We start from the raw sequence: 23,966 nt of genomic DNA on the forward strand, positions 1-23,966 counted from the left end.
TAAAGACCAAACTATGAATCATCAACTCAAATGTCACCTCCACCTTACTATATGGATGTGAAAACTGGAAACCCACCAAAAGGCACAGATATCTAAATGCATTCTAAAGCAAATGCCTCAGGAAAATATGAGGTATAAAAACTGAATGAATTTATAACAAATGCCAAGATTTGTCACAGAGTTCAATGACCTCTTATCACCAAAGATTTTCCACAGAAGACAACAAAGTGTCTGGGACAAGTGTTAAGAATGAAGCCAGAGCATCTGTCATGGTAGGCATGCCATTGGGCATCTGGAAAAACTTGAAAAAGGGACTGATTGAAAGAATCCCTCTGTCAAAAACTACTCAGAGAGGGAACACTTGTTGGACTTAACAACACAGAGGACAAAGAGCGATCCAAGACAGATAGGGATGGCAGAGCCTGGTTCATGCCCTTAGCAATGTCTGACAGCACGGGAAAGATTAATTTTCAGAGCAGTAGTGTGCTTGAGGATGGTTCAGGTGTTATTAAAAGCAGAAAGGCTGTATTTTGTTTCAAAGGGGGAGAGCACCTCAACTGTAGCTGTATCAAAATGTGAAGAGAGAGCCTGAAATTTCTAACTGCATACTTCTATTATTACATTAAGGTAAAATATTTAAGCTTATCATTTGCATAACACTGGCAGAAAGTTAATTAAATACCGTGCTTGGCCGCTGAACGTTTAAGTACAAAAAGCATCCACTGTAGGAGAAACACAGGGTACAAAATAAATTCACATGTACAGTAAAAGTCATTAAAAAGTCAGCATTTGCCAAGTGCTATTGTACAGTTACCACAGAACTTGCCTTTTCTAATATCGGAGGAAACTGGAAACCTCAAATACTGCTATGTGGCAACTGTTGGCAAACATTGCTGGGGGTTTTAATGGCAACCACAGGTATAATAGCCATTGGCATGTCAATATCAATTTTTGATTCAGTTGTCTCTCTACCCATCAAACCAGAATTTTTTTTATTCAGAAAAATTATTTTCTCCTAAATAAAAGTGAATAAAAGAGTACACCAGCCAAATTTGAATGTGAAACATTTACGTTTAGATAAAGGCAATCTACTGTCCTAATTGTAATGTCCTGGAAAGATTCTTTTGGTTTCCTAACCAGGTAATTGGCAAGTAACAACAGGAGCCCCTAAAAAATCCATCACAGATTTACATGTTAGGACAAAAAGAAAAGGAGTACTTGTGGCACCTTAGAGACTAACCAATTTATTTGAGCATGAGCTTTCGTGCTCAAATAGAAAGCTCATGCTCAAATAAATTGGTTAGTCTCTAAGGTGCCACAAGTACTCCTTTTCTTTTTGCGAATACAGACTAACACGGCTGTTCCTCTGAAACATGTTAGGACAGAATCCCACGGGAGTTCTAATTAGCCTTTGGAGAACGGAGTGTTAACAAACACTGAATGGAATTCCTTCTCCAAACACAATCAACAGTGGGAAAAATCCCTCCCGTGCATGAAGCATTCTCCAACTTTCAAAAAAAACATGTACTGGGATTTTTAGTAGCACTGAAAAAATGTACCGGAAAGGGACAGCCAACTCCAGTGCCTAATCTGAATGTGCTGTTCTATCAGTAGATCCAGCCAAATCTATACAGGAAGCCTAACTTACTGGGTAGTTCAGACAGGTGCAGAACAACTCACTGTACTGGCAGTAAGTCTAGTCAGGACCAGTCTGCAAGTTTCTTCCACTACACTCTAGTTTCATTGTATGATCACTTCATTATAGTCACACAGGTTTCAAAAAATAACTAGATAAATTCATGGAGGATAGGTCCATCAATGGCTATTAGCCAGGATGGGCAGGAATGGTGTCTTTAGCCTCTGTTTGCCAGAAGCTGGGAATGCGCGACAGGGGATGGATCACTTGATGATTATCTGTTCTGTTCATTCCCTCTGGGGCACCTGGCATTGGCCACTGTTGGAAGACAGGATACTGGGCTAGATGGACGTTTGGTCTGACCCAGCATGGCTGTTCTTATGTTCTTATGTAGACTTCTGTAACTGTTGCTTTCACTGTTTCATGGCTATTAGCTCTTGGTATGATAGTATAATTATATTCTGGGTTCCTGGGAATGAAATTCCCAGTGCATGTCACTAAGTTTGAATCTAACAAACACAATCATTCGCCACTCATCATATCTACTGTCAGCTGGTTGACTCATAGCATACACTACTTTTACTATATCTTTCAGAATCATAGCAGACTGCTTAGTCATAACCAGATGCTATCAGTGGCTACGTCATCTCGTCTTGAGATATGTTACACGCTACTCCAAACCTCTATTTCATCAACATAAAGAAACAAGCTCATCCCTGATATAAATCTATTTAATTCAGTGGAGGATTTTTTTCTTGGCCCTAACCTTACTTATGTAACCTTGTGCACTTAGATGCTTATAATCACTGGAAGATACAATATTGCAGGTTTAGCAGTTCCTTGATTTTTTTTCAGATGTATAACTTAGCATAGAATTATTAAAGGTTATTTGAAGGAAGGAAAACTGAATTCTCTAGTTCATCTTAACCTTAACAATTAATTATGGATCTGAGTCTGCATTAGTTCTGTTAGCACTGGCGTAATATAGCTTAGAAGCATCTTTGACCCTATATTGTGTTGATGGTACATTGAAAAGCAATGTCATTACAATACTAGGAGATTCCGTAAAATAGTCAAATATACCATATATTACATTGACAATGGACTCCAATAGATAGGTGCACAGAATATGGGATGATGAATGTACTGACCATGGCCTTTTCTGACACATGAATAAAAGGAGGATATTTCTCCATTGCAGACAATTGCTTGGTGCTAAGAACCATTATTTCACTGAAATGTTCATGCAGTATGATGTGGTTAGCTTATTGCCTGAGGGTTATTTCATTTCCTTCTCTTACTGTCTCTGGAATGCCCACTCCTTCTCTAAAAGGATCAGACTCATCCACAGCCTCTTCCTACCTCACTCCCTCCAGCACCTGGCACTGACAAAGTGCTGGATCCCTTAGTCTGACATGCCATCTGCAGTTGCCCTCTTTTATGGAGCTCTCTCCTTTTCTCACATTTCCTGCTCTTGCTCAGACCACAGTGGTGGCGTCAGGCTTCTCTTCTTCCATTCTTGGTGCTTCCATTCCCCCCCTTCCTTCCTCTTCCCATTCTTTATTCTCTTTTGAGCAAGACTCCAATTCACTCTTCTCTTCTCTTTTCTCCCTCTCCATGTTGCTGTAATCTACACCCACCAACTCCTCCTCCTCCCTCTGATTTTAGCTCCTGGCTTTCTCTCTTACTCTCCTCACAATCTCCCACACTCAGCTTCAGTGACTTCAGCTTTCATGTTGATGACTTGTGCAACCCATAGCTGCATGTCTCCTCGCCTTCACCTCTTAATTCAACCTGCATCCCAGGTCACCAAAAGGGCCATTCACTTGACTTGATCTTCACCCCACATGGCTCTCTCTCTCTCTGATCTCTCCATTGCTGACTTCCCTTTTTCTGACCATCACCTGGTCTCTTTCAGCATCACCTATCAGTGCCCTGCCCCCACATCGTGTCACTCAACCTTTCTGTGATGTCCAGTTCATCGGTGTTGAAGATTTTTCATCTGCTCTCAGTCCTCTCCTCCCTGCCTTCTCTTCCCTTTCTTCCGTTGTTATGGTTGTTGATTCTCTCCAATCCTCGCTCTCCACCCTTGACTCTTTGGGGTCTGCCGACTCCCAGCCCTGGCTCACCCTCAACACCCACTTCTTCTGTTCCTGCTCTCATGCTGCTGAGCACCTCTGGAAGAAATCCCATGACCAGGTTGACTTCCTCTGCTACAAATTCATTCTCCCCCTTTCAGTTCTGCCATCTTGCTAGTTCAACATCTAGCTTCACTGAATCCCATGCCCATGATTTCAGTCACCTTTTTGACACTTTAGAATCACTCCTCAAACCCTTCCCTCCTGCCTCAACTTCTCTCTCAACACAGGATCTTGTCAATTTATTTCAAGAGAAAATTGACAAAATATGATGTGACCTCCCCCCTCTCCTCAACTCACCTTCCTTTCCCCCTTTCCTCCTCATTGCCTGCACTCCCTCAGCTTTCTGTGGGGGTTCCACAGAGCTCTGTTCCTGGTCCCCCTCACTTTTCCCTCCATGTTTTATTTCTCCACAAACATAAATGTGCTGATGACTCAGAGATCTACCTCTCTACTCCAGGCGTTTCACCTTCTGTCCAAGTTAAAATCTTGGCCTGTCTCTGACATTCCTTGTGGATGTCTAGCCATCAGCTCAAGAGCAACATGACTAAAACAGAGCTCTTACTCTTCCTCCTTTCTTTCCCCCAAACCCTCCACACCACCTCTGTTCTTGGTCACTTCACTCTGGACAACTCTGCTATCCTGCCTTTCACACAGGCCTACAACCTGCCTGTTACCTTTGACCCAGACTTCTCTCTAAGTCTTCATATCCAGGCTATATCTAATCCTTGCAGATTCTTTCCACATAGTGTCTGTTAGCTATGACCTTACTTATCCATCCACACACCTAAAGCTTTCATTTAAGCTCTCATCATCTCAATTCTCAATTGCTGCAACATCCTTTTCTCTAGCCTTGAAAAATGCAATCTTGCCCCACTCACATCCATTCAGGATGCAGCTGCAAAGATCATTTGACTGAGCACAGGAGAACAGCACCTTCTCTATTAACTAAAATAAGTTGAGACATGGTATGTTTGTCTCTAAAATTAATCAGGCATAATTCAAAACACCTGCAATTATACATTAATGCATAGGGCAGAAATCCTGTAAATCGGAAAGCACCAACTTAAAAAAAAAACCCAAAAACATGTCTCCATTTTGCCTACTCTCTTCCGTAAGTGATAACTGTGCTTTGTGTTGCCACATTATATGTCATGCTTCCAGTGACATAGAAGAATATGCTATATACACAGAGTGCTCAGGTTCAGGAACATTTGCTATACACAATCATCTTAAGGTAAAAGAAATGCTATTCATTTTAAGTTTGAAAAAAAATTTCTGCAATGCAGCAAATCCTTCCTGTTGTCCTTTGGGTTACATTGTGCTTGTAAAACATTAATTCATTTTTAGCGTTTCTGATAGGTGTGACATAAATATTGCATCTTTTAGTCACAATGAAAAGTTCAGGCACCTTACAATGACAAAAAAGCACTAACTAGTCTTACAAATGTTTTCATTACACCCTGTAAGGTTTTTACTGGTTTTCACAATGTTAAGTGAAGAATTCCTCTCCACGTATTACAGCCACAAACAATTACTTGGAAGCAGACTGACAATAGCTTCCTTGGATTGATTTATGTTCCACATGATATAGAGAAAACCCAGTAAGTTCCTTCTAGTAGAATACCCATCAGCAGTTATTCCTAGAAAATATATGTTCTTTTGTTGTGAGGTGTTACGCTGGAAGTTGGGAGACACCTCACTGACGCTGGGAGGCATAACAGTTGCCTTCCATGCATGCTAGATGAGGGAAAAATTAACTGTCCTTTTGTTTCAAGATATCTGAAAAATTAGAAGCCACCACCCAAAACATAGGACACACATAAGGCTGCTCAGGAATCTGATCTATGATGTCAGAAGGGTTTCACTGTGGGTTGAATGTAAATACAAGTATGGGGGATTGATTTGCCTGCAGCTGTGTGTCTCTAAGAGGGAGAAGGAGCACACAGAGCAGCACCAAGGTAGCCCCAGACGCAACCCGAAAAGCACTGGTAGAGTGACCCTGCGAAAACCCCTGGAGAGAATGCTTTTTGAGTAGAGTGCCGGCTGAAAGATACGTAGAACTGTCAGGGAAAAAGCTATCTCCTATTGCTTGAGTCCTACTATGTTCAGGGAAACAGGATTTTTGTACATGCTTCATAAACACACAGGATTGCATCAGAGAAATACCTGACTCCATCATCTATTTCTCCCCCTAACAGAAACAACCACCAAGATCTTGCATATTGGCTAACTGCTCATGGAAAAAGTGTTAACCTAAGGCAAGACAATTTAATTACAACCAGTAATAAATATGCCACAGTACTTATCATGCAGGCAAGTTCACACTCTCATGGCATCTACTCCTTGCTTTATGAAAGTCTCATATGTCTTTCTCAGGTTGGATTCAGAAATAATTCAGATAGGCAGAAAAAGTTATTTCTGGTCAAATGTAAAGAGTTGATATTAGAGAACACCTCTCCCTAACTGTGTAGGTGGAAATATGGGCAGTCATTCATTCATTCTAATTTTTTTTAAATTCTGTCCACCAGCAGAAATTAGTGCAGAATTAAACCTTATCTAAACTTTCATAAGCAGTGAACTGTACTTCTACCCGACAGGATCTGTCACTTTAGACTTACCGTGCATTTGTTTGGCTTCTCTCCTGAATGAACTCTCATGTGAATCAGCAGTTTGTAACGGGCATTAAATGGCTTGTATCTTCGAGGGCATCCTGCCCAAAAACAAGTGAAGTCCTCTCCCTTTCTCTGATCTATATGAACCTTTTCTATGTGCCGCACAAGTTCCTCTTGCTGGTCATACAGAGCACTGCAATCTATCCAGCGACAGCAGTGTTTACCATTGAAATCATCTAATTCACCATCCTCATCCAACAGAGGGCCCTGGGCAGAGGAAGGCAAGGCAAGTTGATGGGAATGGTTTATGAGGTCATGCTGATGTCGGTGCTGATGTGCATGGTAAGGGGGTGGTGGACCTTGTGGTGGAGGAGGTGGTAGAGGGGGAGGAGGAGGCATGTCAATTGTGCTGCCTGAAAAATCATCCACACGTTCACTTTTTAACATGCTTATTGGCTGGCTGTCTATCAGAGGTATACCTTGTTGAACCACCATGTTGTTCATGACTGCCGACTGCAAGCTACTTTGTTCCAACTGCTGCATCCGCTGGTATTCCACAGTCCCATTTTCACCATAACCTGGGAGGGTGATGTTGCTGTTAGCCACAAGAAGACCTTTCTGAGTGTTTGGAATAGAGCAAGGCTGGGGAATACAGCTTCCTCTTACTCCCAAGAAATGCCCATAGACCTCAGGCTGTGGGGATATGTTTGCTGGTGATGTTCTTGAACCGTTGATGTAGGCAACCAGAGAGGTTGGGGATGTACGGATGATTGTATTGAAGTCAATCCCAATGCCATCAGACAATGGAGACAAAGAGAGGGCTCTTTTTTTGGAGCGGGCTGAATGAGATCTGTTTGAAGAATGGCGAGGGCTCGGGTAAGGGGAATGGTTATTTTCCATACCAAACAAGTAAGAAGGTAATGAGTTAGATACACTGTTGTTGGACATGGATGTTCCAGGTGGTATACTCAGTATGTCTCCTAGCTCACTGCCATTTTGGGATCCTTGGTTGGAAGGAAGGGAAGGAAGAATCCTGTACCCATGAGACCACTCATGTTTCACACTCAGCGTTGACTGACTTTCTGACAGGCTTAATGTTGTAGAGGCCAGAGACTCACGTGACATGAGGGACCTGGAATAAAGGCAGGAAAAAGAAAGGCAGGGGTTTAGAAAGTCACCTTAAAAGTTCGGTTCATAAATTTATATATTACTAATGTACTGGTTCTTCTATCTTCTCTCTGTAGGCATAGTCTCACAAAGTGTCATAGCAGGGCCAATATTTTAAAAAGTGCTCTCTAATTTTATGTTTTCAAAGGTTTGCCTGCTCAGTTACTACACCTGCAGGCACACACAGTCACTGCATGCATACACTGGGCAGTTGAGAAGCCAACTGAAAATCTGTAAAGCACTTTAAGAGTCTTGGGTGAAAGTTACTCTATACGCCCCTGGATCCTGCACCACTGAAGTCAAAGGAACTTTGTCATTGACTTCAATGGAAGCACAAGCAGGCCCTGAGTGCAAAACATTATGCTTCCACTTCTTATTAAACAGATATTAACTTCTGTTGAGTTGACCTGCCTATCCATCCATTTTGGTGGCAGGTATTGGTGGGAAAAGTTGGAAGCCGATGAATAAGCAGAGAAATAGGTATTAAACTCAAAGGAAATTATAGACTGTAATGGAGGCAAGCTGGTAAATATCATTCTTCTTTAAAGATATAACTCAAAGTTAAAATGCAGATAATATCTAACTGTACAAAATCACAGTAAGTGAATTAAAATAAAGAAGAGCAACAATTTGAGGAGTTTTAGTTTTGTTTTTATGATGTTTCCACAGCTAAGTCAGAAAAAGTGTTTCAGAAATTCTCACCTTCCCAATCTTGTCAAGTAAATTCTTCCCAGAAATATCAGGAAATTTGCTTATACCTGGGATTTCTTAAGTGTAACCCTAACATCTTAAGCCAATAATGGCGCTGGTTTCCTCAAAGAGGCAGGAAGAGGAGAGGCAGGATGGGGCTACAATTCCCAGCTCCAGCACAGACTTCCTGGGTGACTTTAGGCAAGTCACTTAATCTCTCTGGGCTTCGGTTCCCCATCTGTACCATGGGGACAATAGAACTTCTCACTTTGAGGATGTTAGGAGGATAAATTCATTAATATTTGTGAAGTACTCAAAGAGAGATGAGGTGATGGGGGCCTTATAAGTACCTAGACATACAGGCAGATATCATTGGTTAAGATAGTTATAGCATGTGGGTTCAAGTTAAATTGCTGGATTTGTTGCTTTCATTGCACATTTTGTGTTTTTAAGAAGCACAGAGTTTTGATTAAGGCACTGGACCAGTACTCAGGAGATCTGGCTTCTACTCCCAGTTCTGCCACTCACTTCTTGTGTGACTGTGTGCAAGTTACTTAGTCTCTCTGAGTCTCAGTTCCCCCTCTGGAAAATTAGAATAATAGCTTATCTACTGCACAAGGCAGAGGCTAAATTAATTAAAACTTGCAAGGGGAGAGGGGGGGCGTTTACAGGCTGTGATGAACACCATAATAAAACTACTAAATAATTAAAAAAATTGTCAGAGCACTTAGCCCCTGGGATAAGCATTTCTTTCTGTATTTTAATCTAAAGAACTATGCCTACCTGGATGTTATGCACATATACTGCCATAAACAATTGGTTAATATTATTTTACTATGTACTTTTATTGTTCAAAAATTACAGTAAGAAAACAAAAACAAAAAGAGAAATAAACCTCATCTTATATTTGCATATATTCCAGATATTGCTATGGCAGGCAGTACCAGGTGGAGCTATTACACATAGTCTTCCAAGTTCTTGTTCTCAGAGTACAAGCAAGTTTTGACTCTTGGGAAGACATGCTGCGTTGCCGTTCAGTTTGGGTTATGCACAGTCTTTATGTAGATACAGTTTCAAGAGAGAGGGAGCAGTGCAAGCAGCAGGAGAGATTGTTCTCTGCCTTGGTATCTGATTAGAGTCAATTCTTGAGGAAGAGTTCAGCCCTAGGAACCAGGCATTGGTGTTGGGCTGAGATTGCCCTGCATGCTTTTTGACCATCTCATCTCAGAACTGAGGTATGTGTGTAATTAAAGAAAATTACAGTTAGAGTATACCCAGACTCCGCATCTCTGATCTTTCCTCCTCTGGGAAATCAATTTACAAGGCCCCAGAATTCTGCTATTATTTGGTAGAGGTATAACACTAATGTCATAATGGGACAATGGTGTCAGCAGTAGGGGCAACACTCAATACAAAGCCAAAATTCCAGCTTTAGTTGTACCGGTACTGAATGTATGTGAAAAAGATATAGATACAGATATATAGTTCACAGTTTTGCTATCAGTTTTGATTAAGGCCAAATCCTAATCCCATTTAAATCAATAAGATTCTTATCACTGGATTCAGCGTGAGCAAGAGCAGACTCTAAACAATGGCTGGTGTGATATTTCCAGTGAACGAGGTAATGTTTACCAAAGATTACACAAATGATGCAATTGTATGCTGGCTGTCCTTGACATGATTCTCTTTGATACTACAACTTTTCACCTCTGAGATTGGTATAACTTTTGATCAGATTAGTAAAGTTTGAAGAGTGTATGAAACACTAGGCAAGAGAAACATAGATGGCTTTTGACACTCAATTCTACACAGTTATGTGGTTTACAGCTGAAAAATCCTCACTGTGTTTGTTTCTACTGAAACACTCTCCTTAACCCAGGAGGCAGGGCCTATGTGAGTTCTCCTGTTGCTTAACATAACAAGCATTTTACAGTGGTCAGGAGTCAATTGATCAAAAGCATCAGCTAACAGTAATTTGGGCTCATTGAGGGCTATACTATATCACAAGGACAAACCACTCCAGGAGCCTCTCAGGAAAGAAGCAAAAAGAAAAGGAGTATTTGTGGCACCTTAGAGTCTAACCAATTTATTTGAGCATAAGCTTTCGTGAGCTACAGCTCACTTCAGGGAGTCATAATTGCCTCCCTGCTCCAAGGAGATAGTAAATTGCCGCTCCCAGGGACTGTCTTAGCTCTGCTAGCTGATGTGCTTTGTTCGAGTAGGAGGTGGAGCTACCTATTCACAGCCACTCCTCAGCCAGCGGTTCCAGAGTGGGGAGTAAATGGCTGTGCAGCATCCCGAAGTTGCTTCTGCATGCCTGGTCCCAAGGTCCAGTAGTCAGCACACTCATGTAAGGGGAGAACTCTTGCTTTTGTTTAGGCACCTGGAAGGGCAAAAGTTCTAGGCTGCAGTGTGGCCCTGAATACTACTATGCTCTGGCCCTAAACAGAGATGTACTTACCGCTGCAAGTAAAGTGTAATAACATTTGATTTTTACATGGTAGGTTGAGTATTTCTCTAGAAAATAAAATTGGGGATTTTTTAGTTTAATTCATTTGGCATGGCTATTGCTCCTTTACGAACAAACCGAAACATGTGCGTCCGGCTCAGGCTCATTCAGAAAGATATTGAACTGGTTTAAATGCAAGTGGATGCTCCTGCTAATTTTTTTTTTTAAGTTGCACTTTATAAAATTAAACTAGTTGTGGCCAGACTGTCAAGTGTTCAGTGTTCACAATTAGAAGCAGATTGTCAGCAACCAAAATGCTGAACTCATTTGAAAATCTGTCCCACGCTGATGAGTAAATACTTACAGGGGACACTATATGTACTAGTGTAAAGACGGAGGTTCTGACATAGTTATGTAACACAGAGAGCCAGATCCTCAGCTGGTGTAAATTGGCACAGCTTCATTTACTTCAGTTTAGACCAATTGAGGATTTGGATCAGAATCTTTTAAGTTTACCGACAAGGCATTTCTATTTATGAATATAATTACTCATTCTCTCTATAATTTGAAATGCAACAGTGCTGCAATATGAACTGCTGATTTGAACCTTAGAAGTAAACATGAAACAAGTGTGAAAATCTTGTTTTCCTTTACTCATGTATGATCACCTAAGTTCAGCATTCTTTGTTTCCCCTGAAAGAATTCCCTGCACTTCCTAGGTCCCAGTCCTGCTCCCATTGGGAAAATCAAAATGAAACATTTAGTTTTGGACCCTTTCAACATCAATTTGCACCAGGCAGAGCTGCCAGAGTGTACTATGGCATTGTGGGGCATCACAAGGGATATAGGCCAGCCCAACTCATACAGAAGAATGGGGTCACGAGGCCCCCAATTACAACACACACATACGACACTGCCGCAGCTCAGGCAGATGCGGTTTAGTGTTGAACCAACCCAAAATGAAACGTTTCAACTTCTCTGAATTGAAACTTTTTGGAACAAGTTTCAATATTTTGACTTTTCACTCCAATGCAGGACAAAAACAAATGTTAAAATATTGGAATTTCCTGTGGGATCCATTGGTGTTAGTTACTGCCATGTTATTAAAAGGAGAAATACAGGACCTTGAATTCTGACAGGCTGATGATTTCAGTTAATCTTTAGCAAATGTCTCCTTAAAATGAAATCACCCAAGTGAATTACAATTCGGCAAAAGAAGAGCCTAAAAATGGATACGTGGAAGGCACAGCTTAAACTCAATAAAAGTGACACATTTAAATATCTGAGAATATACATATACAACACACATATATGTGGCTTTAACTGTAACTACATTATGACTGCTGTCACACTAATCATGATGGCTTTTGGCTCAGAGGCATGGCCTTGGATATGAATGGCTCACAGTGACACACACTGGATGAGCAGTTAATTTGCAAGTCAGCAAACATATGGAGGCCCTACAGGCACAATCTTCAGTGGTAAAATGATGGAAATCCCCTCTTCACAATATAGCTTACAAATAGACTAAAACAAGGTTTCAGCCTAGCCAAATACTAGTATTGTTTTTAACCATTTCAAGATAACTCCTGAACTTGCAGTGAAGTAATGAGATACAGTACAAGATATTTTAAAAAACAGTAACAGTTGCATTTTGTAAATAAAAAAAAATACATTTCAGCACTGAACACAATGGTTAGACACACTGACAAAAATTCTTAAAAGCACCTAAGTCACTTAGGAGCTTAAGTCTAATTTTCAAAAGTTCCTAAATGACTTGGGTGTTATTGAAAATGGGACAACTTCCTCTGTCACTTAGGCACTTTTGAAAATTCTACCAAGTGTTTATACAACTAGTCTGTCAGGGACATGCTATATTAGTAATAAGGTGGTCTATACAACAGTTCTTTTCTTTCCTTAATGTCTATGATTCTATAATATTTTCATTCGCAATGTCAATAGCCATATTTTAGTTTACAAATTCATGGAGACACTGCACCATGAGTTTGACATTAGTATAATTTGGTAAGCACTGGCACAACATACAAAGCTCTGTACCAGACATAAAATACAGTGAAACCCTGCACCAATAGGATTTATTGTTAGGAGTTTTGCTGTTTTCATCCCACAACTCACCTACTGAGCCATAATTTTTTCATTGTAAAAAAAGTAATTTTTTTGCAGTTATGAAAGTCTTCATCCAGTAAAAGAACGACAAAGCATGGAAGCTTTGGACCAAGTTCTGCTGTTAAGTTTGGTCTATACCTAGAAGCTATATGGGCATAGCTATGTTGGTCTGGAGTGTGAAACAAAACCCACACCCCTGACCAACAAAGATATGCCAACAAAACCCCCAGTACAGATGCAGATATGTTGATGGAGGAGTGCTTCTGTCGACATAGTTAATGTCACTCAGGGAGGCAGGGATCCCACCCCAACAGAAAAATTCCTTCTGTCACTGTAGGCTGCAGCTACACCAGGGGACTATACTGGCAAAGCTATGCCACCATAGACTCTGTAGTGTAGACGTAGCCTTAGTTACAGTGGTGTAAATCCAGACTAGCATCACTGATATAATGGATCAGAGTAACTCCATTTAAACACAACCTGTTCTGATGAGTGTAAGTACTTAAATGACAGAAAAATTAATATGCTCTTTTGTAATACTGAAGAGAAGAAATGTAACTCAGGACCTTGTATCTGATGGAGGTATATTCAGGTTTGAAGCATTCATAGCCCTCTGTAAGCTAGGACTGATCTGGTTGCATGCTGTTGAGACCTGGTTTGCAGGAGGTGATATAGGACCCAGTCGCTGAACCATCATGGGACTGCTGGTGACAACTAGATTGTTGCAGCTGCCTTTTCCAATGGACTTGCCCCGAGGCCCACAGCCAAGACCTCCTAAAAATAAATCAAACAGATTAGTTTTCATGTCCCTTTTACACATGACAAGAACAGAGAATTCACAATTATGTTGCACCCATTTCTATGGTACCAGTGAGGAGAAATTATTGGAACTGAGCATCCTTAATAGGGAAGTAAGATGACTGAGGGCCCTATAATTTTCTGCAAATATATAAAGCGATGTTCTAAAATGGAATCAATTATGCATGCTAATCAAACAAGGACAGAATGAGAACGAACAGGCTTGAATAGCAAGAGGGACCACCTAGGTTCAATATTGGGGAAACCACTTTAAGAACAATCTGGGTAAAGAGCAAGCTTCTGAAGAAGGTTACACAATCACTTTCACAGTGTTATTCAAAGTGAGATAAGACTCCCAGGAATAGCTGAGCCATAATTAGGGAACGGTTTGAGTCCATCCCCGCAGAGCTCTGGGGGTCTGCTCACATGCATACCCTGCATCCATAATCCTGCTGGGAGAGGCACTGCTCCCAGATCTGGAGACCCACTGCACCGCTAGTATCATTAGCTATATGAAAGGACTGGGCATAAAGGCAGACCCATAACTCCTTAGCCCACACAGACAGCAGAGGTGTAGAGGAGAGTGCATGTTGTATTCGCTGCAAAGTGGGACAGACCTGCGGCTGCAGCCTGCAGTCCAATGGAAGTTTGGAGCCCTGAGAGAAATTCTATGAGAGTCAGAGTTTCTCTTAGGGCTCCCACTGTAGAGCAGAACTTCCCAGAGCTCCCTCTTACCACACAGACATAGCTAGTTCTTTAAAAGCCTTTCATCTATATTGCCATGATTCAAATTGATGGACTATTATACAGCAGTATGGGAAACTATCAAGAGTGTAGGCAAGTGGGACATAACCACAAAACATTCAGAATATTTTGTGTCCTAAAGATAATGATTTAAGACTACCGAAGGGAAGTTTAACAGCTCACTTTTGTTCATAGAAGAGAAGATGAATGAGTTTAAATATGTCAAGTACATGAAAGGCAGATGATATAAAGTAAATGATTCCACTGACATTATGGTTAGGTATAAGTACTAAAATTATTTATATCTCTATTTGTTCTTTGTTCCAAATCCTCCCCAAGCCAGAAAGGAGAACACAGGGTGAACACGATGAGAAGTCCCTTACTACTGATTTAAATTATTCTCTACCTTCTGTCTATGAGTTCTAGCTATAACTATGATGTATATTTCTTATTAAGAGTGCTCAGGGGGTTTTGAACTTCACAAAAAGGCATGTTAAGGCATTCATAGCAAAGGCAGGCTTAGGAAAAAAATCCATACCCTTCAATCTCCTCCTGATCAAACTAGATTCCCTTTAAAACTGGGAGGAAATAATCAAAGCAAACTCATTCAAGAAACTCCACATGATGTGGCAAACATTTCAAAAAAGAGTGAGTAAGGTTTATTTATGTCAGTTTCACAGTTCTACACTTCTTTTTAAACTGTTGCCTTTCTCTTTATCTGAGTAATAATGATGGAAATAGCTTACATTTACACAGGGTCTTTTATCCTTAAGGATCCTAATGTGCTGTATAAACCTAAACTAATGCACAAATCTTACATAGTAAGCACATCACCTTCCACCAAAATGCAGAGTGAGTGAGAGAGAAATGTGACAGCCATTTAAGCAGACACACTGTATCAATACTATACTATTTAGAAAGGGAAGTGAAGAATATTGTGTCCCATTGGAACTACAAGGGGAAAGAAATTAGGCAGCCCTTAATAACCCAACCTGAAATTTGACGGGGATATAAGGATTAGTAATACTCTTCTTACAAGAAATAACATGAAATCTTTAACAACTACAAGTTTTTTCATCCCATTGACCATATCCATCAGCACAGCACCCCTGCCACAGAGCTAGAGCATTGGTTCAGTGCTCCTTGCCAACATTACCTATTTTTAGAAGTAACAAAACTACTACAGTGATCAACATTACTACTTGGTCCCCTTACATCGGGAAGCTCCTGGATCTTATCTCCCACTCCATGATACCACCGACTGAATCACCATTTCCAGCAGCACCTGTGTGTGCTCTGTGTATTTCACCAACTGCTGACCTGACTGTGTTGCTTGTGCAACCTGAAAGGGTCAATCCACAAGGCAGCAAGGCTACATATCAATTACAAGCACTGGCAGCTTTCACACTCCCTTTCCATCCCTAATCTAACAGCAGAATGGCAGTAATTTCCTAATGATCTGACTGGCAATAGTTTAATACTCTGCCAAGCTGTTCTCTACAGATCAAGGAAAATGCATTAAAAACCACCTTAATAGTCAAAGAGCATTGAACAGGCCCTGAAATGCTCCAAGTAAAAATGTTAAAATTAACACTGAAGCACAGGAAGCTGTTATACAGTTCTTTATGGGTGGGGATCACATTCATGGAAAGGAGGTTGGAATCCCTGAAAGTGAGTATCTAAAGATAATTCCACATAGCACATCTTAGCGCTACCTATAGAATCATAGAACCATAGGGTTAGAAGGGACAGCAAGGGTCATCTAGTCTAACTCCCTGTGAAGATGCAGGATTTGTTGGATCTAAACTATCCAAGACAGGTGAAAACCTTTGAAAACCTCCAGTGAGGGAGCTTCCATGTATCAAAACAGCAGCTCTCTGGCTGTAAAGGAAAATCATTCCTTACCAATCCATTAGAATTCTTTGAGGGGGGTCAACAAACATGTAGTAAGGGTAATCCAGTGCATACACTGTACATGAACTTTCAGAAAACCTTTGACAAGGTCCCTCTCCAAAGGCTCTTAAGCAAAGTAAGCAGTCATGGGATAAGAAAGAAGGTCCTCTCATGAAGCAGCAACTGATTAAAAGACAGGAAGTCATATAGGAATATATGACCAGTTTTCAGAGTGGAGAGAGGTAAATAGTGGTGTCCCCCAGGGTCCCGTACTGGGACCAGTGCTGTTCAGCATATTCATACATGATCTGAAGAAAGGGGTAAATAGTGAGATGGTAACATTGGCAGATGATACAAAATTAATCAAAATAGTTAAGTCCAAAGCAGAGTTACAATGGGATCTCACAAAACTGGGTGTGTGGGCAACAAAATGGCCAATGAAATTCAGTGTTAATGAAATGCAAAGTGATGCACATTGGAAAACATAATCCCAACTATACATACGAAATAATGAGATCTATGTTGGCTGTTACCACTCAAGAAAGAGATCTTGGAGTCATTGTGGATAGTGCTCCGGAAACTCAATGTGCGCGACAGCCAAAAAAGCTAACAGAATGTTAGGAACCATTAGGAAAGGGATGGATAATAAGACAGTAAATATCATAATGCCACTATGTAAATTCATGGAATGCCCATATCTTGAGTACTGCGTGCATTTCTGGTCACCCTTTCTCAAAAAAGATATATTAGAATTGGAAAAGGTACAGAGAAGAGCAACAAATGTGATTAATGGTATGGAACAGCTTCCATGTAAAAAGAGATTCAAAATACTGGGACTGGTCAGGTTGGAAAAGAAACAACTAAGGGGGGCTATTATAGAGGTCTATAAAATCATGAAAGGTGTGGAGAAAGTGAATAAGGAAGTGTTATTTCCTCAATCACATAACACAAGAATCAGGGCCCACCCAATGAAATTAATCGGCAACAGGTTTAAAACAAACAACAGGAAGTACTTCTTCATGCAATGCACAGTCAACCTGTAGAACCCCTTGCCAGGGGATGCTGTGAAGGCCAAAACTATAACTGAGTTAAAAAAGAATTAGATACGTTCATGGAGGATATGCCCATCAATGGCTATTAACCAAGATGGCCAGGGATGCAATTCTAGGTGTCCCTATCCTCTGACTGACAGAAGCAGCGAGTGGAAGACAGGGATGGATCGCATGATGGTTTCCCTTTTCTGTTCATTCCCTTTGAAGTACCGAGCATTGGCCAATGCCAAAACACAGGATACTGGGCTAGATGGATCATTGGTCTGACCCAGTATGTCCATTCTTATGTTCTTATGTACACCTGCCTCTGGGGGTTACTATGAATTCTTCCCAGGGAGGCTCAACCAAATCCAAAGAAAACAGAGAGGGATTTTTTTTCTTTCTTGGCTAATCATTTGCACTTAGTCCTAAACAAAGAGTAAAGAACTTACTATTTAATAGATGTTCCTATGTTTTGGCTAAGTTCTTACTGGAAACAAGTCAGGAAAATAACATAGGTTGCCCCCTGTCCTCTTGTTAATAATATGCACCTTTTCGCTCCACACCGAAAATAATTCATCAGCTGCTGTCATTTTATAAGGTCTGTCCATCCTGGGGAAGCCCAACGAGTTTTCTGTACCGTAAGAGACAAATGGGTTTCCAAAAAAACAAAAAACAAAAAACCAACACCCTGGAAAAGCATGCTATAGTAACAGAAGAAACCAATTTTTGCTAGTATATCACAACTGTGAATGCTTGACTAGACTCTGTATATAGGAGAAAGAAAAATAGACAAAGTGATTTGTAAAGAAAATGCATAGTTTAGCTCGGTGAACTTGTTTTTTAGCTTTGAAAAGAAGAGCCCTGCCTCAGAAATCTGGCAAATGTGATCTGATATTTTCCTCAGTGCTACACGCCCTATGCCACTCTCTAGAAATGTTAAGAAACAATAACAACATCCACTTTCTTAAATTCAAGGAGAGAGAAGCAGGAAACCAAAGACTATGAGATTATCAGGTTTCTTTTGGGGGACAGGCCATATTTTTGTTTAGCTGGTCAAATGAAAATTTGAAACCATACAATTAGACTGTTGTTTATACATGATTAACCATGAGCTCATTGGAATTTACCTGCCAAAAAAGTCAGAAAGGTGATTGGTGCAAAAAGGAACTGTTAAACAAAGAGACACAAGCCCCACAATACATTACATTTTTCACTTGTGAGTAAAGGGTCTGGTCTTGCAGTCCCTATATGCATGTAACTCCCTTGAAGTTGATGGGAATTAAGAGCATGTAATAACTGCAAGATAAGGTTCAAAATATTCAGTTGGTCTCTGAAAGGGAAAAAAGAGAAAACCTACATTTCAGAGAGAAGTGTTTAGGTAAATTTTAGTGGTGAGACTACACCATAAATATACCTCACTGTTAATGGGAAACTTTTGCCTTTCAATTCCTCTAACTCAGAACTGGAAGGGAGTGAATATTGTCTGTGGTAATTTTTTCATTATGCTTTTGTTTTTATGAAGAAGGGGTGGGGTCACAATCTCTACCATCAAAGAAACATTAGTTATCAACTAGGAATCTGCTATCATCAGCTCTCACTATTTACGTTCCTTTGTTAATGCACAGTGAGTGTACCGGTGGATATAAAATACTACCGAAGCAGAAAGGTAGCATTTTACACTTCCTTTACACAGATGTAAATGATGACACAGGTTCAGTGGAGGTTCAGCCCTGTCCTCTTTACTCCAACTGAAATCAATGGGAGCCTTTCCACTGACTTCAGTGGGTTTTGGATTAGGCCTCAAATTCTAAGGAAAACTACCATTTATAAAATAGTGAATAATATTCATTATTTGAAATGATAAGAGGATCCTATTTCTCCTCTCACTCATACTGGTGTAAAATCAGGAGATACTCCAGTGAAGTCAATGGAATCATACTCGTATAAAACTTGGGAAAGGGCAGAATTGTTCCAGAATTGGCTGAAAGGAATAATTGCAGATAAATAGTGAATAATTTATTCCAAATCAACATACTACAAGTAAATCAAAACAGTTTCCCCATCAATAATTAACATTAATAATTAACGAGTGTAAACAGTAAAAATATTTTATGGAAATATTTTAATCCATCCATTTCCTCATTCCTCAGCCTGACTATTTCCTTCTGTACCCTTTGTATTTGGTTAATAGCTAAGCCTCCCTCATCTCTGACATGCAATAATACACCACTGCAATCTTCCCAAGAATGTGGCCAATATGCACAGAATACAAGAAAATCTAACTGCTGTACTTTGACAAACTGAACTTCAAATAAATAGATCCTCTTGTTTATATCATTCTCATACCATTTTGAGAAGCAAGAGGAAGACCTTTTGTTTAAACATATTTTCTTCTAGCAGGAGATGTTGATGTAAAAGCCAGTTAATTTTTTGTCCAAAAGTCTTGGTATCTGCTAGTTGTGTAATGTAACCCATATCATATCCTCCAACAATGCAACTATTTTATCTTGTTTTTGTAACTGGAAACTATTTTTAAAAATTGACAAATGATAGTACAGCAAAAATGTCCAACTAGGCCAAAACTGTTTTAATGTTCAATATTCTGAATTAGACACCACACCAAAAATCCAAATCAGTCTTCCAATTAAATAAAAGGTGTATTATCTTCAAAATCTTTTTCTAAATTAATTATTCTTGCATTGTCCATTCATCAGTGGTAGATATGCTGGAGGGGAGGGATAGGATACAGAAGGACCTAGACAAATTGGAGGATTGGGCCAAAAGAAATCTGATGAGGTTCAATAAGGATAAGTGCAGGGTCCTGCACTTAGGACGGAAGAACCCAATGCACAGCTACAGACTAGGGACCGAATGGCTAGGCAGCAGTTCTGCGGAAAAGGACCTAGGGGTGACAGTGGACGAGAAGCTGGATATGAGTCAGCAGTGTGCCCTTGTTGCCAAGAAGGCCAATGGCATTTTGGGATGTATAAGTAGGGGCATAGCGAGCAGATCGAGGGACGTGATCGTTCCCCTCTATTCGACATTGGTGAGGCCTCATCTGGAGTACTGTGTCCAGTTTTGGGCCCCACACTTCAAGAAGGATGTGGATAAATTGGAGAGAGTCCAGCGAAGGGCAACAAAAATTATTAGGGGACTGGAACACATGAGTTATGAGGAGAGGCTAAGGGAGCTGGGATTGTTTAGCCTGCAGAAGAGAAGAATGAGGGGGGATTTGATAGCTGCTTTCAACTACCTGAAAGGGGGTTCCAAAGAGGATGGCTCTAGACTGTTCTCAATGGTAGCAGATGACAGAACGAGGAGTAATGGTCTCAAGTTGCAGTGGGGGAGGTTTAGATTGGATATTAGGAAAAACTTTTTCACTAAGAGGGTGGTGAAACACTGGAATGCGTTACCTAGGGAGGTGGTAGAATCTCCTTCCTTAGAGGTTTTTAAGGTCAGGCTTGACAAAGCCCTGGCTGGGATGATTTAACTGGGAATTGGTCCTGCTTTGAGCAGGGGGTTGGACTAGATGACCTTCTGGGGTCCCTTCCAACCCTGATATTCTATGATTCTATGATCACAGAAAACCCAAACAATTCTTATAGTGATGCACTTCTGAGTTATGCAATATTAAGTAAGATGTTCATGTTAATTTAATTGGTCAGTATGAAAATGTATATATTGAAAGGATAGCATCATCTTAAAAACAAAAACAAAAACACTTCAGTCAAATACTTTTACCTAATATTGGTAGAAGTGACTCCTAAGATGACTGCAACAGACAAAAAATCTTTTTTTCTCTATTTCTTCAGTCTCTTTACTTTGTGCACTTGATAACACTTTGTGAATACTCATGTTCACAATTTCCCCCTGTATAGTCAGTCAGTTTTGCATGTTGTTTGTGTGGGTCTTTCCTTCATCAATAAAGGAGGGGAAAACATTTTCCAGAATGAGATTGTAAAACCATAAAAATTGGCGGAATGACTCAGGACCCAGTGTAGTACCTGAAATTATTTGAACACATTTTTTTAATCGGCTACATTTCAAGTAGCCTGACTTATGAGGAGAGGCTGAGGGAACTGGGATTGTTTAGTCTGCGGAAGAGAAGAATGAGGGGGGATTTGATAGCTGCTTTCAACTACCTGAGAGGTAGTTTCAGAGAGGATGGTTCTAGACTATTCTCAGTGGTAGAAGAGGACAGGACAAGGAGTAATGGTCTCAAGTTGCAGTGGGGGAGGTTTAGGTTGGATATTAGGAAAAACTTTTTCACTAGGAGGGTGGTGAAACACTGGAATGCGTTACCTAGGGAGGTGGTAGAATCTCCTTCCTTAGAGGTTTTTAAGGTCAGGCTTGACAAAGCCCTGGCTGGGATGATTTAACTGGGAATTGGTCCTGCTTTGAGCAGGGGGTTGGACTAGATGACCTCCTGGGGTCCCTTCCAACCCTGATATTCTATGATTCTATGATTCTAAGTTAACAGTGCCCCTCTGAACTACCTTCCATCACTCCCACACCACAGCATAGTTCTTCATGGGTTGTATATCTTCTCTAACGCATACACCTTTGCTACAGCTAAACACTGCCTGCAAGGTTCTGTTCATAGGGATCACTCAGAAAGGCCCTGGACCCTTACAATGGTTGCGGCTGGAAAAAACCCTGATGGGTCACTTAGAAGGGGAAAAGACCACTCCCGTGCCTCAAAGCTCCCTACCAACTCCAATCAGGTCCTTCCCCTAGATCCTACAACCCCACCATTGCTGACTTCTGGGGAGTTGGTGACTATCCCCATGCTTCCTCCTTGAGCACAGTGTCCCCCTCCCTGACATTTTCTAGCTGCAGGAGCCACCAGCCTGCCCTCCTCACCCATCAGGCTCTTCAGGGGACAGAAAGCAGCTTGTACCTTCCTCATAAAGCAGAGGAGGAGGAAAGACTCAGCCCACCTCCCCTCCCTGCCCCTCAGAAGACAGCCATGTTAAGACTGGAGTGGTGGTCTCCCTGAGCCTTTTGGGAAGAAGCAGGAGAGGAGGAGGAACCCGAGGACTGTGCCTACTGCATCAATCCAGGTCTGCGAATCTTTGAGAACTTGAGACTGGTTCACAGATAGGGCTAGTGCCCAGAACCGAACCTGACTTCAGGAGGGCTCGGGGTTGTAGCTGAACTACTCTACATTTAGCCAAAATTTCATTTGATCTGATAAACATTTCTGAGATACTTATACTCAAATACTTCAGAGTACAAGTTGGCCACTAACTGCTTTGCCAAGAAACAATTTTACTACATGTCACGTGAACCATGGTGGAGGTTCTCCTAAAGAATCCAGCTCCTGGAGTTATGTGACTATGTCAGAGTCTCTGCTTTTCTATTTTCTTCTCCCATTCACTTTCTAGCCCTCACAGTTACAGAGAAAAGCTTGACATTTAACCCAACTGCATCCGACAGACTCAGAAACCAGAAAACAAATAAAAATAACTGAATTTTTAAAAAATCTCATGATTCTTAATCTGATGGGTTTTTTGAGGCCTTACTCCTGAATTTTGCACACTTAGGATTGGCAACACTGTGTCAGTAAGAAACTTCCTCTGCTACAAGATCACATTTTGTAAATTAGCTTGCATTAATTTCCAAAGTGATTTGCAGTTCAGTTCCATGAGGCAATCAGGCATGTACTTTCAGCAGTGCAAATCTGAGACGAAAGAGACTGACAAAGCATCATGAAGAACAATGTCTCCCTTCAAGTGGAACTGGGGTAAAAAATTATCCAGCACTGACCGGTGCAAACAATACCATGCAGGTAATTAACTTGGCTGGTTCAAAGCAGACAGCAATGAGATCACCTACTTGGAAACAATTTTTAGTGGCTGCGTTTAGACAAATGAAAACACTGGGTTTTCTAATGGCTAAACTAAGAATGTATTATAAAATGTGAACTTTGTGAGGCTTCCAGGAGAAAATGCTTTAGCACAAAGACAATTTGTATGAAACTTTTTTCACTTAGCTCTGGAGTCCGCATATATATATTTATAACATTTCATATTAATTACGTATTGGTATTTACATTAGCAAGACCCACATTGATAAAAAATTATTTTGGAAGTGTTGTTTTGTTTTGGATTTTTTTCTCATTTTGCATAAGGACGAATAAGTTATCGGTTAACTACACGTACCAGTCAACGTTTAACTGAAGGAGTGGTAATCTTTTAATGCTCTTATTTTTCACTATCAGTAAAGCTGCAATGAGTAGCTCTTAATTAATTATCAGCAATATTGGATAAAATGTGCTCTATGCAATATCAGTTTATTTTCTAAACAGATTTGCCAGCTGTTCCTGTTTTTCTGCTTGACATGACATAGTGAACGGAATATCTGTATTCCTCTGTTACGGCAGATCTCTTGCCCTCCATCTCAGTTCCAGGCCATCACCTATTTCACCACTGTATATGTACCCTCTGAGCTTTATAGACAGTAGTCAGTGACTTTATATGCACTCACAACTAACCAAGACATTTTCACGTATAAAGAATTTTTTTCTTGAAAGGTGAATAAACTACTTTCTCCCACCTGTTAATGACATACTCTGTCCAGGCCTGATTTTCTTCTCACATACACCAGTATAAATCAGAATAATTCCACTGAAGTAAAGGGAGTTATACAGGTATTAAAGCAGTGTAAGAACAG

The 23,966-nt window shown here is 40.5% G+C and overlaps 1 protein-coding gene across 1 annotated transcript in view; it reads right to left on the reverse strand.

Annotated features, from left to right (window-relative positions):
- The window catches only part of GLIS3 (GLIS family zinc finger 3), a 267,600-nt gene that overhangs the window by 196,497 nt on the left and 47,137 nt on the right, over positions 1–23,966 (reverse strand). Inside the window, exons 3-4 of the mRNA XM_073345244.1 lie at positions 13,389–13,596; positions 6,396–7,521 (exon numbers count right to left, since the gene is read on the reverse strand). Of these exons, the coding sequence (XP_073201345.1) occupies positions 6,396–7,521; positions 13,389–13,596 (1,334 nt within the window). The remainder of the gene's footprint in view (positions 1–6,395; positions 7,522–13,388; positions 13,597–23,966) is intronic.

The sequence above is a fragment of the Lepidochelys kempii genome, chromosome 5 (genome assembly GCF_965140265.1).
Source record: "Lepidochelys kempii isolate rLepKem1 chromosome 5, rLepKem1.hap2, whole genome shotgun sequence".
NCBI classification, from domain to species: domain Eukaryota; kingdom Metazoa; phylum Chordata; order Testudines; family Cheloniidae; genus Lepidochelys; species Lepidochelys kempii.